This window comes from Felis catus, chromosome B3, assembly GCF_018350175.1.
Source record: "Felis catus isolate Fca126 chromosome B3, F.catus_Fca126_mat1.0, whole genome shotgun sequence".
Taxonomy (NCBI): domain Eukaryota; kingdom Metazoa; phylum Chordata; class Mammalia; order Carnivora; family Felidae; genus Felis; species Felis catus.
Window position 1 is genome coordinate 144,964,743 of NC_058373.1, and position 14,290 is coordinate 144,979,032.

At 39.0% G+C, this 14,290-nt stretch overlaps 1 protein-coding gene and 1 non-coding gene across 11 annotated transcripts in view; both read left to right on the top strand.

Annotated features, from left to right (window-relative positions):
• MARK3 (microtubule affinity regulating kinase 3) overlaps positions 1–14,290 on the top strand; it is a 113,482-nt gene that overhangs the window by 27,762 nt on the left and 71,430 nt on the right. For 8 of the 10 annotated variants that reach the window (XM_023256094.2, XM_023256096.2, XM_023256095.2 and 5 more), the window contains one exon: positions 12,924–12,977. The exons of 1 other annotated variant lie outside the window; for it this stretch is intronic. In XM_023256094.2, the coding sequence (XP_023111862.1) occupies positions 12,924–12,977 (54 nt within the window). Of the gene's footprint in view, positions 1–12,923; positions 12,978–14,290 lie in introns of those variants that run through there. One more of the 10 variants, XM_019833673.2, reaches the window with a different exon arrangement.
• LOC111561194 lies at positions 12,347–12,537 on the top strand. Its single transcript, XR_002743552.2, has one exon. It is a non-coding gene; the product is annotated as a U2 spliceosomal RNA (small nuclear RNA).

Sequence of the window (14,290 nt, forward strand, 5' to 3'; positions counted from 1 at the left end):
ACTAAACCTTTCTATACAGGAATATGAAATGTGTCCCAATTTTGTTTTCAGAGTTTGTAATTTTTTTCATCTAAGTTTTTGCATAATTCTTTTTCAAGGGGGTTAGAAATAAATTTTATTGAGTAGGTGAATAGTTTTACATAATTCTTAAGTTCATTCCAGGGTATTTAAAATTTTTTTTGCTGTTGTGAATGGAATTTTTTCCTTAGTTGTTAAGGAAATGCTGTAACATTTGTATAACATCTTGTATCTGGGCACCTTTTGAACTCTCATTTTGGACATCAAAATTAAGCAAGTTTTTGCTATTTTTAAAATTATACATCTTTTTCCTTTGATGTACAGTCTTCTGAATTGTAACAGTTGTATAGATTTATGTTGCCACCATGTAATGAAGATACAGAAGGGTAGCTACAGGGAGCTGTCAGGCCAAACTGTTTTTTAAAGGATGGGCAAAATACCAACATGTTTATCAATTAATGGGGATAATCTGACAGAAAGGGAAGATGGTGCTATCAGAGAGATATTTGAGTGAATGAGAGGAGATGGTGGAGGCGTTGGCCTTGATGTGGACAGTTGTTCCATAGAAACAGGAGAAAGATAGAGGATACTCGTATAGGTACAGGTGAGGGGCTCTGTATGGTGGTATGGGAGCCTGTGGAAGTTTTCTTCTCATCACAGCTATTTTTTCAGTAAAATGGAAAGCAAAATCATCAGCTAAGAGTGTGATTATCAAGGAGACAGGAGGTGTTAGACATGTGAGAGGTTATAGTAATTACCAGGCAAGCAGGAGAGTGAACGGACTAGGAGAATTGCCAGGCAGCCTTAAGGCTTCCCTGAAGTTAGCGATCATGGATTCAAAGTGGGAATAGGCGCCGTGGCTGGAAATTACTCTCCAGCAACATCCAGGTACCCCAGACACAAGCCTGGCATTTGTAGATGGTTGGGGTTTTTGTCACACTAAGTGTAGTGAAATGGGAACAGAGCAAGGGCATTGATTTGGAATATCCAAGGGAATGATTACAATGAAGGACTACAGATTTGAATAGGAAATAACTTGATGGGAAGACAATCCATAAGAAGATGGTGGGACCAGTGGATTATGGATCCTGGTGAGTTCAAATAGTTACTGGAGTTCTAATTTTTTTTAAGTTTATTTATTTATTTTGAGAGAGACAGAGACACTGCAAATGGGGGAGGGGCAGAGAGAGAGCTAATCCCAAGCAGGCTCTGCACTACTAGTGCAAAGTCAGATGTGGGGTGTGAACCCATGAAGCCGTGAGATCATGACCTGAGCTGAAACCAGGAGTCGGACACTTAACCCACAGAGCCACCCAGGGGTCTCAGTTATTGATTGGAGTTCTAGATTGAGTGGGTGGGAACCATAGAGGAGGTGATTAGAAAGTGGGAAACTCAAAGTTAAGGTCATAAAGAGCTTTCATATCTTGGTAGTTGCAGAGGTTAGAGTATAACAATGTAAGTGGCTTAAGTATGTGCCTTTTTCTTCCCGTCTCTAGAAGCTTTTTAGACTCTTCACATTTATCCTTGCTGTTCAGAAATTTCACAGTGAGGTACCAAGGAGTTGGTCTTCATTCATTGTTCTTGGCTGCTTATTGGACCCTTTCAATTTGGAGATTCTTGTCTTTCAGTTCTGGAGAATTGTCTCATTTTATTTATTATTTAAAAGTCTTTATTCTGTAATTCTTATTAATCAGAGATTAGTAAGATCTCTTGGAAAAGAACCTTGATTTTTTTTCTGGGGAAAAAAAATTCTCTGTTTCTATTTTATTTTCTGGGGGATGTCTTTAATTTCATTTTCCCAGCTTTCTGTTAAATTTGTGTGTATGTGTGTCCCTATGTATGCCCTCTTCCTCCTCCCAGCTTTCTTGTGCACTGATTATTTGTCTGTATAGCATCCATTTCTGGGGTCATGAATGCTATTTCTTCTGTTAACTCCCTGTGAGGATAGTAAAGACTTTCCTCTTTTTTTTTTTTTTTTTTTTTTAAATAGAATTTGCTCCCTGCACTGTATCTCTTTTCTCTGGGATTCTTTCTTGGTAACTGTCTTTCATACAGAGACTTTCTTTGGAATCTGGTAATCTTTGGTTATCTGTTTGTATTTAAGTTGGAGCCTTCAGAAGCTGATCAGAAGCTGAGTTTGCATGCATAGGATATGTTTGACCACAGAGCTTTCCTTTTGGAAGTTGTCTGGAGGACCCCAGTCTTTAGATCTCTTCTCGTGGGGCCATTTCGTTTCTTTAAATGAGAATCCTCTCTTCTGCCTGGGAGGAGCTGGTGGTCCAACCCCTCTGTGGCAGTCTGACCCTTCATTTTCCGTTTCATGTCCATGCCTCATTCCTGTCCTCTGCTGGGCCCATTCACCTTGAGTCCAGAACCTCATCATCTTCTCCACAGAATAATAAATTTGCAGCCTCTAAAGAACCAGTGGTTAAAAAAAAAAAAGTAAAAGGAACCAGTGGTTATTGGCTGGGTTGGGGAGCAGTAGACATTGTGTCTACAGACTTTTGACCTTGTAATTAGCCCTACTAGTAGCTCCAATGTTGCTTGTGGTTTCTCAGAACCTCCTAAGTTTGAAGCCCATCTGGAGCCCTTTGGGCAAATCATGTTGTTTCTGGTTACAGTTTTCTCTGTTCTCTTTCAGAAAATTATTGAACTATCTTTTCCACTATTGTCTTCTCAACCTGTTACTGTGCACTTGTGCCTTTGTGCCTTGACTGTCGTTAACCTCCTCACATCTGTGTCCTGCCTCCTGCACTGAAGGAGCCAGAAGGGGAAAATTGGATCTGGAGCCTCGTTTCTCATTTGTCATTGATTGTAAGAATGATAAAACCATAGTACTTCATCCTGGGACGTGTTCCACTTCTTGCGACTTTAGATTAATGGTCATATATTTTAGTCACAACTTTTTGTGTGGGTGAAGATGGCCTTCGGAGAGTTGGAAGAGGAAAAAAATACCACGGTGACCATATTCTGAATACCATTTTTATTTTTGTATATTCTCCATATTTATATGCATGTTTTTTCAATATATTTTTGGTCATAATTTTGTATCCTGGGTCTTGTCCCTCAGAATTTCCTCCAAAGCAGTTTTCCAGGCCTCCACACGGTCCCCCGAGTCGGCTTCGTGGCTGTGCACAGCTGCGCTGGGGAGAACAGTCCTGCTCCTTGTGCCTCAGGTTGCCTTTAGACCTCTCAACGTGAGGACTCCCCACAAGTGTCTGTTTACGTGGGTTATGTATATTGATATTTACTGTACTAGAAGTCAACACTAAAAAAGTTCAAGTATTTATTAATTCACTTAAAGTAATGACAGACCTGTTACATTTAATATAAATAACATTTTTATGAAAAGAGACTCTATTGTTCAAAGCTAGTTATTGAGAAGAGTGACATTGTTTTAATTTTTGCAAATCTCTTTAGTATCTGGCTTAATATAAGGTAGCTGGATTTTTCATACATTCTTCTGCATTCAAATTGCGTCCGTATACTGTTTCAGTTGAAGTTTATGAAGAAAATCTAACCTCATACAGAAACGGTAGCTAGAAGAGAGGAGTATCTTAATTCTTCTTTGGGATGATTGCGAATATTGTTCTCTGATACTATGCTAAAACTCAACAGGTAGGAATTTGGTGGCAGGAGGGGGCATGATTAATTGAACATTTATTCAAAACAACTATAGTGACTGCCAAAAAGTGTTAATACCCAGAACAATTTGCTTCAGTTGGAAATGAATAATAATAGATCTAGAAGCGAGCAAGCAAGCAGAGGGCAAAAGAGCCTCGTATTCCAGTAACAGGTATAACTGAAAAGTATAAAGATGATCATCCGGCTTTTAGTATAATCTGAAGGTGGAGTATTTACAGTTAGTGTGCAGAAAAAGAGAAAAGCCTCACTTAACCCAGTTAGTACAAATTAAGAATCACTTGATCACACAGTTGTTACACTCTTTTATTATAAAATGTATATAACAAAACTACAGTCTTAACCATTTTAAGTGTACAGTTCAGTGGCATTAAGTACAATTGCATTGTTGTGCAACCGTCACCACCACCCATCTCTAGGACAGATATGGTTGATCTTATTTGTAAATTCACCTACTCACTACAATTTGTTTGTAATTCCAGAATCAATACTTGTGGTGCTTTTGCAGTATTTGTGGACATGCACAAAGCATCAAAAAGTTTGAATTGCCCAATGTGTGCATCCCCAGTTGAGCTCCAACAAGGTGATGATGTTCTCTGCCTTGTTTCAGCTTTCGTACTATAAACAAATGCTCTTTTTGTGGTCTGTGTAGTCCGTGTTTTTTGCATTTTTGTGCTTTTTGTTGTCAACTTTGCTGTTTAAAATGGCCCCCAAGAGTTGGCCTGAAGTACTAGCCAGTGTTTTGTGGGTTTTTTATTTTATTTTATTTTTTGAGAGACAGAGCATGAGTGGGGGAGGGGCAGAGAGAGAGGGAGACAGAATCCGAAGCAGGCTCCAGGCTCCAAGCTGTCAGCATAGAGCCCGACACAGGGCTCGAACCCAGGAACTGTGAGATCATGTCCCCAGCTGAAGTTTGATGCTTAACCGACTGAGCTACCCAGGTGCCCCCTGGCCAGTGTTTCTAAGTGCAAGGCTGTGTTGTGCCTGATAAAGAAAACACATATGTTAGATAAGCCTCATTCAGATGTGAATTAAATTCTGCTGTTGGCTGAGAATTCTATGTTAACGAATCAGTGATAGGTAGTAAATAAGGTGTCCTTAAAGAGAAACACACATAAAACAAGGTTATATTGATCGGTTGGTGAAAATTTTTATGATCCGGGGCCCAAAGGAGCCTAACCCTGTATTTCTTCTAGGAACAGTGCTCCCAGTATTTGCTGATTCAGTGTCCACAGTGGCTTTATAGAACATAATTACCATACCCGACAATAATCAACTGTCTCTGTTTTTGAAAGAGAAGACTCAATTATCTGGTGTTTTCCCTGAACAGATACATGGAGAAGGGTATTAGGGAAAGTCATAGGCTTTCCTTGTATCTGTGATGGCTTTTGATTCACTGTTAATGTTTTCAAGAGGGGAGCACTAGGAAGCAAACTGAGAGCCCTCTACATAGGATGGGGTTTATGGAAGCTGCTGGTCAAGTGCCCAGCTTAGCTTCCAGGTAGCCAGTAGGAAAGTTGCTCTTGTATAGCTTGGGACCTTCCACATACACAGCACAAAGTGACTTCCTCAGTTAAGTTTTTCATGGATTGTAGCCTTCTTTGAGTACACCCTAGGCTTGTATGCACCCTGCCACATGTGCTTCAGATTTTTATTTTCCAGAAATTGTTTAAAGTCGCTTGTATACTGATGGTACCTTTTCATTCTCTTTGCCATTATTTGTCATTCTTTTTTTTTTTTTTAGCTGGGCCATCAGGTGGGAGAAGAGAGAAATGTATATGATGCTATCTTTAACCAAATGTCTCATTATGGTTATGAAAAATCATTTAGTTATTTATTTTGAGGGGGGCAGGGGCGGGGGCGGGGGAGGGAGAAAGAGAGAGAATCCCAAGCAGGCTCCGTGCTGTCAGCACGGAGCCCACTGCAGGACTTGAACTCATGCACCATGAGATCATGACCTGAGGAAAAATCAAGAGTCAGATGCTTAACTGACTGAGCCACCCAGGTGCCCCACATCTGCTTACTTATTCAAGTTATATATTACACAGTTTAAAGAGTACAGGCTTGTTTAAAAAAAAGTGCCCCTTGATCCCCCACCTCCATTCCCTACTCTTCCAAGATAGTCACTTTTCAGTCTTCTAAACGGATTCCTTTTTTTTTTTTAAGTTTTATTTTTAAAAAAAAAATTTTTTTTTTCAACGTTTATTTATTTTTGGGACAGAGAGAGACAGAGCATGAACGGGGGAGGGGCAGAGAGAGAGGGAGACACAGAATCGGAAACAGGCTCCAGGCTCTGAGCCATCAGCCCAGAGCCTGACACGGGGCTCGAACTCCTGGACCGCAAGATCGTGACCTGGCTGAAGTCGGACGCTTAACCGACTGCACCACCCAGGCGCCCCAAGTTTTATTTTTAATTCCAGTTAGTTAACATTCAGTGTTATAGTAGTTTTAGGTGTACAATATAAACTGATTCTTTAGGTTTTACTACTATATCTTTAACATGCTTTTATTCTTTTTTTTTTCAACGTTTATTTATTTTGGGGACAGAGAGAGACAGAGCATGAATGGGGGAGGGGCAGAGAGAGAGGGAGACACAGAATCGGAAACAGGCTCCAGGCTCTGAGCCATCAGCCCAGAGCCTGACGCGGGGCTCGAACTCACGGACCGCGAGATCGTGACCTGGCTGAAGTCAGACGCTTAACCGACTGCGCCACCCAGGCGCCCCAACATGCTTTTATTCTTTAAAAATTGTTTTTATTGAAGTATAGTTGACACATAGCATGCTCTTACTTATTTTTCAGTTTTAAACGTTACCTACTGTTTTTTTCATTATGGTTATTTAGAGTCATGATTGACTTTTTAAAAAATAAACTCTTGGGGCGCCTGGGTGGTGCAGTCGGTTAAGCGTCCGACTTCAGCCAGGTCACGATCTCGCGGTCCGTGAGTTCGAGCCCCGCGTCAGGCTCTGGGCTGATGGCTCAGAGCCTGGAGCCTGTTTCCGATTCTGTGTCTCCCTCTCTCTCTGCCCCTCCCCCGTTCATGCTCTGTCTCTCTCTGTCCCAAAAATAAATAAAAACGCTGGAAAAAAAAAAAATTAAAAAAAAATAAATAAATAAACTCTTTATTGAAATACAACACACATCCAGAAAAAGTGCCCACATTGTAAGTGTACACCTTGATGAATTAGCCCAAAGTAAACACATTTGCATAACCACGACCCAGGGCAAAACTATACTATGACTTGAACTCCGGAAGCTTCCCTTCTATCGTCTAATCACCTGTCTGCCCTTCTTTCCCAAGGTGACCACTATCCTGACTTCTAGCACTGTAGATATTTTTTTTTTTTCTTAACATTGTATTAATGGAATCATGGTATATATTTTGTGTTTGCCTCTTTCACTGCACTTTATGTTTGTGACATTCTTCCATGTGTTGTGCCTTATGTTTTAATTTGGAGTTTTATTTTGTAGTCAAGTACTGTAGTTGTTTGGCTTGGTGTTCATTGCTATGGACTGAATTGTGTCTTTCAATATCATATATTAGGGCTTTTGTGGAAGTAGTTAGGTTAAATTAGGTCACAGGGGTAGGGTCCTGATCCAGTAGGTTAAGTGTCCTTATAGGAAGAGACACCAGAGAGCTTGGGTCCTCTCTACCAGGTAAGGACACTGTGAGAAGGGAGCCATCTGCAAGCCCAGAGGAGAAACCTCACCAGGAACTGACTGTGTTGGTCAGACTCTGATCTTAGACTTCAGCCTCCTAATCTGTGAGAAAAGAAATTTCTGTTGTTTAAGCCATTCAGCCTATGCCATTTTTGCTACGGCAGCCTGAGCTGACTAATAATTCATCCTTCTGGGCTACTGCATTCTCTTAAAGGACTTGGGATTCTTTTTTTGCCTGCTCTTTTAGTGTTTGTGGATGCTTTAATGCATGTCGGGAGCAGGATATTGGGGCCTTTTGACCAGTAGAAAATTGACAGGAAGTGGAAGATAAGGATATTTATTTCTCTGGTCGGTGTTTGCTATAGGTTTGTGGGGCCAGCTAGGGTGACATATGCTTGGGGAAGTCCTTCTCATGTATGAGCTGTCTTTATCCCTATTTTGTAATTTTCCACTTTGTTTCTGGCATCAGGGTGAAAAATGGAATTTCCCAGAACTTTACACAACAAGTGGCAGGGACACTCCTCTTTCCTCGCCTAGTGAACTCCCTTGGCTTTTGCTATGCATGCCCTCCCCCACCCCAACCCCCCCCCAAAAAAACCTCCAGAAAACTCCATGACCTTGGGTGTATGTGTGTGTGTGTGTGTGTGTGTGTGTGTGTGTGTGGTCTTCTCTACAGTCTCTATCTTTCTCAGGCACCTGGTGATGCCCCCACAATTGCTTTTTTTATTGACCTCAAGGTCAGAACTCTCCTGCAGGCTCCAGCTCTGGGCCAAGGTTATTTTGGTAGTTGAGTCATCCCAGCAAGGAGCTGGAAAGGAAGAGGGGATTAGGAACTTCCCCCTCAGGCTTCATTGCCACACATACACCATCATGTTAAATGACAGTGTTTCACTCTAGGACACTTACTTTTAATAAAATGACTCTCTTCTACAGTTTGATTTAGCTGAATGAGACATATTTTTGCTCCTGTTTTTGCTTTAAATACTATTTGAATAGCAGTATTTGAAAAAGATAATGCTTAATAGAATCTTTAGAGTAAAAGACAGATACTGAACAGAGCCAAAAGTGGCCAGTGATCAAGAGTCTGGTCGTGAGAATAGAAACCAGGTCTCAGAAGATCAGAGGGAAGAAGAACCAGAAAGGCAGCGTATGTACTAGATCTGGCCATGAGAAGGGGGAGGAAAACAGAATGGTGGCCAGAAAAGAATAGTATGATTTCTTTGGAAATTGGGAGATCTATAGATGCCACACAAAATTACTTATGAAAGTAAAATTTGAATAAAATTAATTCATTAAACTTTAAAATAACGTAGTTTTTATGGGGCGCCTGGGTGGCCCAGTCAGTTGTGTCTGACTTCGGCTCAGGTCTTGATCTCATGGTTTGTGTGTTCAAGCCCTGCGTCAGGCTCTGTGCTGACAGCTGGGAGCCTGGAGCCTGCTTCAGATTCTGTGTCTCCCTCTCTCTCTGCCCCTCTCCCTCCTGCGCACTGCCTCACTCTTCTTTCTCTCTCAAAAATAAATATTAACCAAAAAAAAAAATAATGTAATTTTAAAAATCACACTGATACCTGTTAAAACACCAGAAATCCTATTTCTTCACTCCTCTGTCTCTATCTCTAATGTGTGTGCTCACTGATTATGGAGGTTCAGGGCCTCACATCAATGTAGGAGGCATTTATTAAATGCTATTTATGTCCCTGGTAGTGTGCTAGGGTTATAATAGTAAGGCAGTCACCAAGTGAGATATGAACAGGGTGGTCATTGTTTGTATATTCCAGCCACCAGTATTTCCTTTCGTTTTATTTACTGTAGTTTCCATCAAGACCTCGATTTTCCGAATACAGAATTAGAATTCTGTCTTTGCTTTTTTCAAGCACATAACATGCTAACTCTCTGCTTCTCCAATTCTGATTTTTTTTTTTTTTAACCTCCCCAGGTGAGGATGGGATGAGGTGGTGGGGTCCTTCCACTCCAGGGTCAGACATGCCTTGTTAGCAGTGTTTCTCTAGCCCCTCTGGAGATTAATGGGTTCATAGGTAGTGATCAAATAACTTAGGCGATGGAGACTTTAGACCAAGTGAAGCAGGGTAGTTTGGTTTTTTTGGGTTTTTTTTTTTTTGGTTTTTTTTTTAAAGTGTTAATATGAAGAGATTTCTGGAGATTTCTCCAAGAACATTTTAGGGGGTCTGCAAAGTCTAAGCTATTTTTGTAATACTATTAAGACATTACTTTTTCCACTCTTTCTCATGAATGTAAAGTAAAATTTTTCAGAGGTCTATGATGTGTGGTATCACAACAGATTGAATGCAGAAGGATATATGAAAACTTCAAACTGATGTTATTTATGTTAACATATAATGGGCTTTTTTTCCCAGTTTTTTTTATTGTGATAAAATACATATAACATAATATTTACCATTTTAACTGGTTTTAAGTGTATGTTTCAGTAGTTTTGAATACATTTATAATGTGCCGCCATCACCTTCATGTATCTCCAGACCTTTTTTCATCTTGTAAAGCTGAAACTTTATACCCATTAAACACTAACTCCCCATTCTTTCCTTTCCTCATCTCCTGGCATCCCCCATTCTATTTTATGTGTCTATGAATGTGAACTTTCTAGGAACCTCATAAAGTGGAATCATATAGTATTTGTCCTTTTGTGTCTGGCTTACTTCATTTAGCATAGTGTCCTCAAGGTTCATTCATGCTGTAGCATGTTTCAAAATTTCTTCCCTTTTTAAGACTGAATAATACTCTACTGTATGAGACACCACATTAGACTTACCCATTCATCACTTAGTGGATGCTAGAGTGTTTCCATGTCTTAGCTATTGTGAATAATGCTGCTATGAACACGGCTGTACAAGAATCTAAGTCCCTGCTTTCTGGGTACATACCCAGAAATGGAATTGCTCTATTATATGGTAATTCTATTTTTAATGTTTTTGAGGCACTCTATACTGTTTTCCACAGCTGTACCATTTTACATTCCTACCAACAGTGCACAGGATTCCAATTTCCCAACATCCTTACAACTTGTTGTTTTCTTACAGGTTTGTTTGTTTGTTTGTTTGTTTGTTTTTATAGTAGCCATCTTGATGGGTGTGAAGTAGCATCTCGTAGTTGTGATTTGCATTTCCCTAATGATCAGTGATGTTAAGTATCTTTTTTATGTGCTTACTGGCCATTTGTACAGACCCTTGAACCACACAGCTTGAACTGTGCAGGTCTACTTATACATAGATTTTTCTCAATAAATGCAGTAGTACAGTACTATGAATATATTTTATCTTCCGTATCATTTTCTTAATGAGATTTTCTTTTCTCTAGCTTAGTTTAAGAATACATATAACGTACAAAATATGTATTAATCGACTGTTATTGGTAAGGTTTCAGCTCAACAGTAGGCTTTTAGTACTTAAGTTTTGGGGCAGTCAAAAGCTATCATCGATATTTGTGCTGGAGAGGTGTGGTACCCTGAAACCTTGCATTGTTTGAGATATCCACTGTATATCTTCTTTGAATAAATGTCTCTTTAAGTCTTTCACCCATTTTTAAATTGGGTTTTTGTTGTTGAGCCTTAGGAGTTCTCTGTATGTTTTGGATATTAATCCCATATCACATCTTTGATTTGCACATATTTTCTAGCATTCTCTGTGTTGCCTTTTTATACTCTGTTGACACTGTCTTTTGATGCACAGAATTTAAAAATTTTATAGTCTGATTTGACTGGGTTTTTTCTTTTGTTACCTGTGCCTTTTGTGTCATCCAAGAAACCATTGCTCAGTCAGGTGTTGTGAAGCTTTTGTTGTATGTTTTCTTCTAAGAGTTTGATAGTTTTTTGCTGTTTTCTTTACAGTTTTTTTTTTTTTTAAGTATGCTCCACACCCAATGTGGAACTCGAACTCACAACCCTGAGGTCAAGAGTTGCATGCTCTACTACTGACTGAGCTGACTGGGTGTCCCAAGAGTTTGATAGTTTTAAATCTTACATTTAGATATTTGATCCACTTTGCAATAATTTTTGTAGATGATGTTAGGTAAGAGTCCAACTTCTTGGATATCCAGCTTTCCCAGCACCATTTGTTGAATCTTATTAGTTGAAATGAATGTTATTATGTTCAATACTTATTTTTACACATCTCAGTTTTCATTTGTAATAAGGTAAATATTGATAGATATAATCCACATTTGGGATCATTAATAATCTTTAAGGGTGTAAAGGGCGACAAAAAGTTGGAGCACCATTGACATAGAGAATCTTCAAGCGCTTTCCCCAGACTTTGACTATAGTCCCTTTCTTCATTGGTGCTTCTTACTGGATCTGTGTCCTGAAGGATGCACAGTAGGAACAGCATCATCAGTGTGGGGTGAGGTCATTGTTTTTCTGGACCTCAGATGCAGAGCTGAGTGAATTATGTTCCTCAGTTCATGGCAAAGTTTCTCTCTTCACTTATATTCCCTTCCATCCCCTACTGTCACCCTCTCCCCTCATTCTGGATATGTGTAGTTCCTAGAAATCCTTTTATTCTGGTAATGACAGCCTACCAGATAAGGATGCTGCTGTAGGTCCATTTAGTAAATATTAGTAAAACTGATTTTTTTTAATTGATAAACACATATAACTAGAAGCTATAGTTCTTTCTTCCTGTATTTTAGTGGCTTATTTTTAGACTGCTTGGGGTTTACTCACCCCTTTCTGAACAAAGGCTCCTGGGTGACCCATTTTTTGCTGCTGTACATGTTTCACTTGGTTAGCCTACAGATTGTTCTGGAACTAGTCCCTTTTCCTTCTTTAACTACCTAAAGGGCTTTTCTTTCTTTCTTTTTTTTCTTTTAATGTTTTTAAAGTTTTCAGATTGAATCCAACCTGTTGGTTCGTATATTTACTCAATTATCAAGCTCTTACTGTGTGTAAGACACTCTGAGCAAGGCATTCTGGGCTGTATAAATCTGTAAAAGCTGTACTTCCTGCCCTTGGATCAGATCAATTTTGTCAGAGTCAGATGAAATTAAAATACTGGGTTGCTTCTCAGCCTTTTGGCTAAGATCAAGTGTAGTATCTGTTTCTTATCAGTTTAATATCTGATATGTCCTCTATCGGAGGACAATATATTAAATGGGTTTTGGAACTAGGAGGTGAAATAGGAGCTTGCTCCATCCACTCCACACATCCCCCTGGTATTGCAGTACCTCCAGGAACGGTGCAACCACCCCCACCCCCACCCCCACCCCGGGGAATTAAAAAAAAAATTAAGTATTGGTAAATAGGGAATGGGAGAGTTGCTTCATTGTCCTCTATTTTTAGAAGTGTTTTCATTGTATAATCTCTCTTTCTTTCTCTGTCTCTACCTTGTGGGAGATGTTTCTCCCCATGTCTATAAGTAACTTAAATATAAATGTTCTAACAATACTCGTATTTGCATGAAGCCCCTCTTTTCAATTAAAAAATACTTATAAAGTATAAAATATTATTATAACTAGTTGAGTTTTAGTTTTTTAGGTAAATGCCCACATGTTTGGGCATTTATAAAACTATTACCAGTTAGTTTATAATTACCAAATTCTTAAAACCTGTAATATTTATTTATTTTTTTCTAGGTTGCCATAAAAATAATTGACAAAACTCAGTTGAATCCAACAAGTCTACAAAAGGTAAGATTGGTTCAGTATCCAGTGTTTTTAAAATGATTTTCGGTACAAATTGCCATCAAATTTGTCCCTTCAGTATACCTGTTATTTTTAATTATTATGTTTAGTACAGTAAAGATTCTGATTCCAACATGAATGCAACTTAGATGTAGTGTTGTACAAAAAGTTGTTGGATTTTTTTTTCCTTCAGATGAATATAATGATTTTTAAGTGTTCTTAATAGCACAAATTGAAGGCTGTACATTTTAACTGAATACTCTTAAGTATCAACTAGAACAGATTTTTTTAAAAACATTTTTGTGTGATTACTCTTAATGTAGAGTTATACACCTTTCTTATAGCTAATACTGAGGTCTTTAAGGTCAGCACTTTGGGTTTTATTAAATTCTGTCACTATGTCTAATTAAGAACTGATGATTAATTCATAGGAAAATGTAAAAATAAAAATAATTGAAAAACGTGTTTGTAATGCACTGTTGCCATTTGTATCATCTAATGGAGATCTGAAATTTTCAACCCTGGTGCATGTTAGAATTCTGTGGACCTCTTTTGAAAGTCTTGATGACTGGCCTAGAGAGATTTAATTGCTCAGATTAGGGGCTTGGCATAGGTATTTCACTGGTGCATTAGCAAATAATTAATGATCTTCATAATAAAATCCTTCTTGTTCTTTTTAGTCTTGCATAGCCTTTTTACATACTTTGTTTGATTTCTAAATTGGCCAATCCTAGTTGGGGTTTTAGAGACCCTGAACTAGGAACAGGTAGTCCTAATTTAAGCCCTGGCTTTGCCACTTAGTGAAATGTCTAACTTGACCTCGAGCTAACTGTCTCAAGCTAACTTTCTTAACCTTGGCTTTCTCATCTTTAAAATAGAGATAATTTCGGGGCGCCTGGGTGGTTCAGTCGGTGGAGCGTCTGACTTCAGCTCAGGTCATGATCTCGCGGTTTGTGAGTTCGGGCCTGGCATCAGGCTCTGTGCTGCCGGCTCGGAGCCTGCAGCCTGCTTCGAATTCTGTGTCTCCCTCTCTCTCTGCCCCTCCCTTACTCATACTCTGCCTCTCTCTGTCTCTCAAAAATAAATAAATGTTAAAAAAAAATTTTTTTAAATAGAGATAATTTCATCTGCTCATGATGGATGAATTAATAAAATAATGCACTTAAAAGAGTATAAACTGCAAAGCATTTCTCATGTAAGATACTGTAAGCATATTGCCCTATATAAATTCCTAATGTTTTCCTAATAATTGTTTTCCATTTATATCATTGTAATTTTGAAGTCCTGTGTGTGTGTGTGTGTGTGTGTGTGTGTGTGTG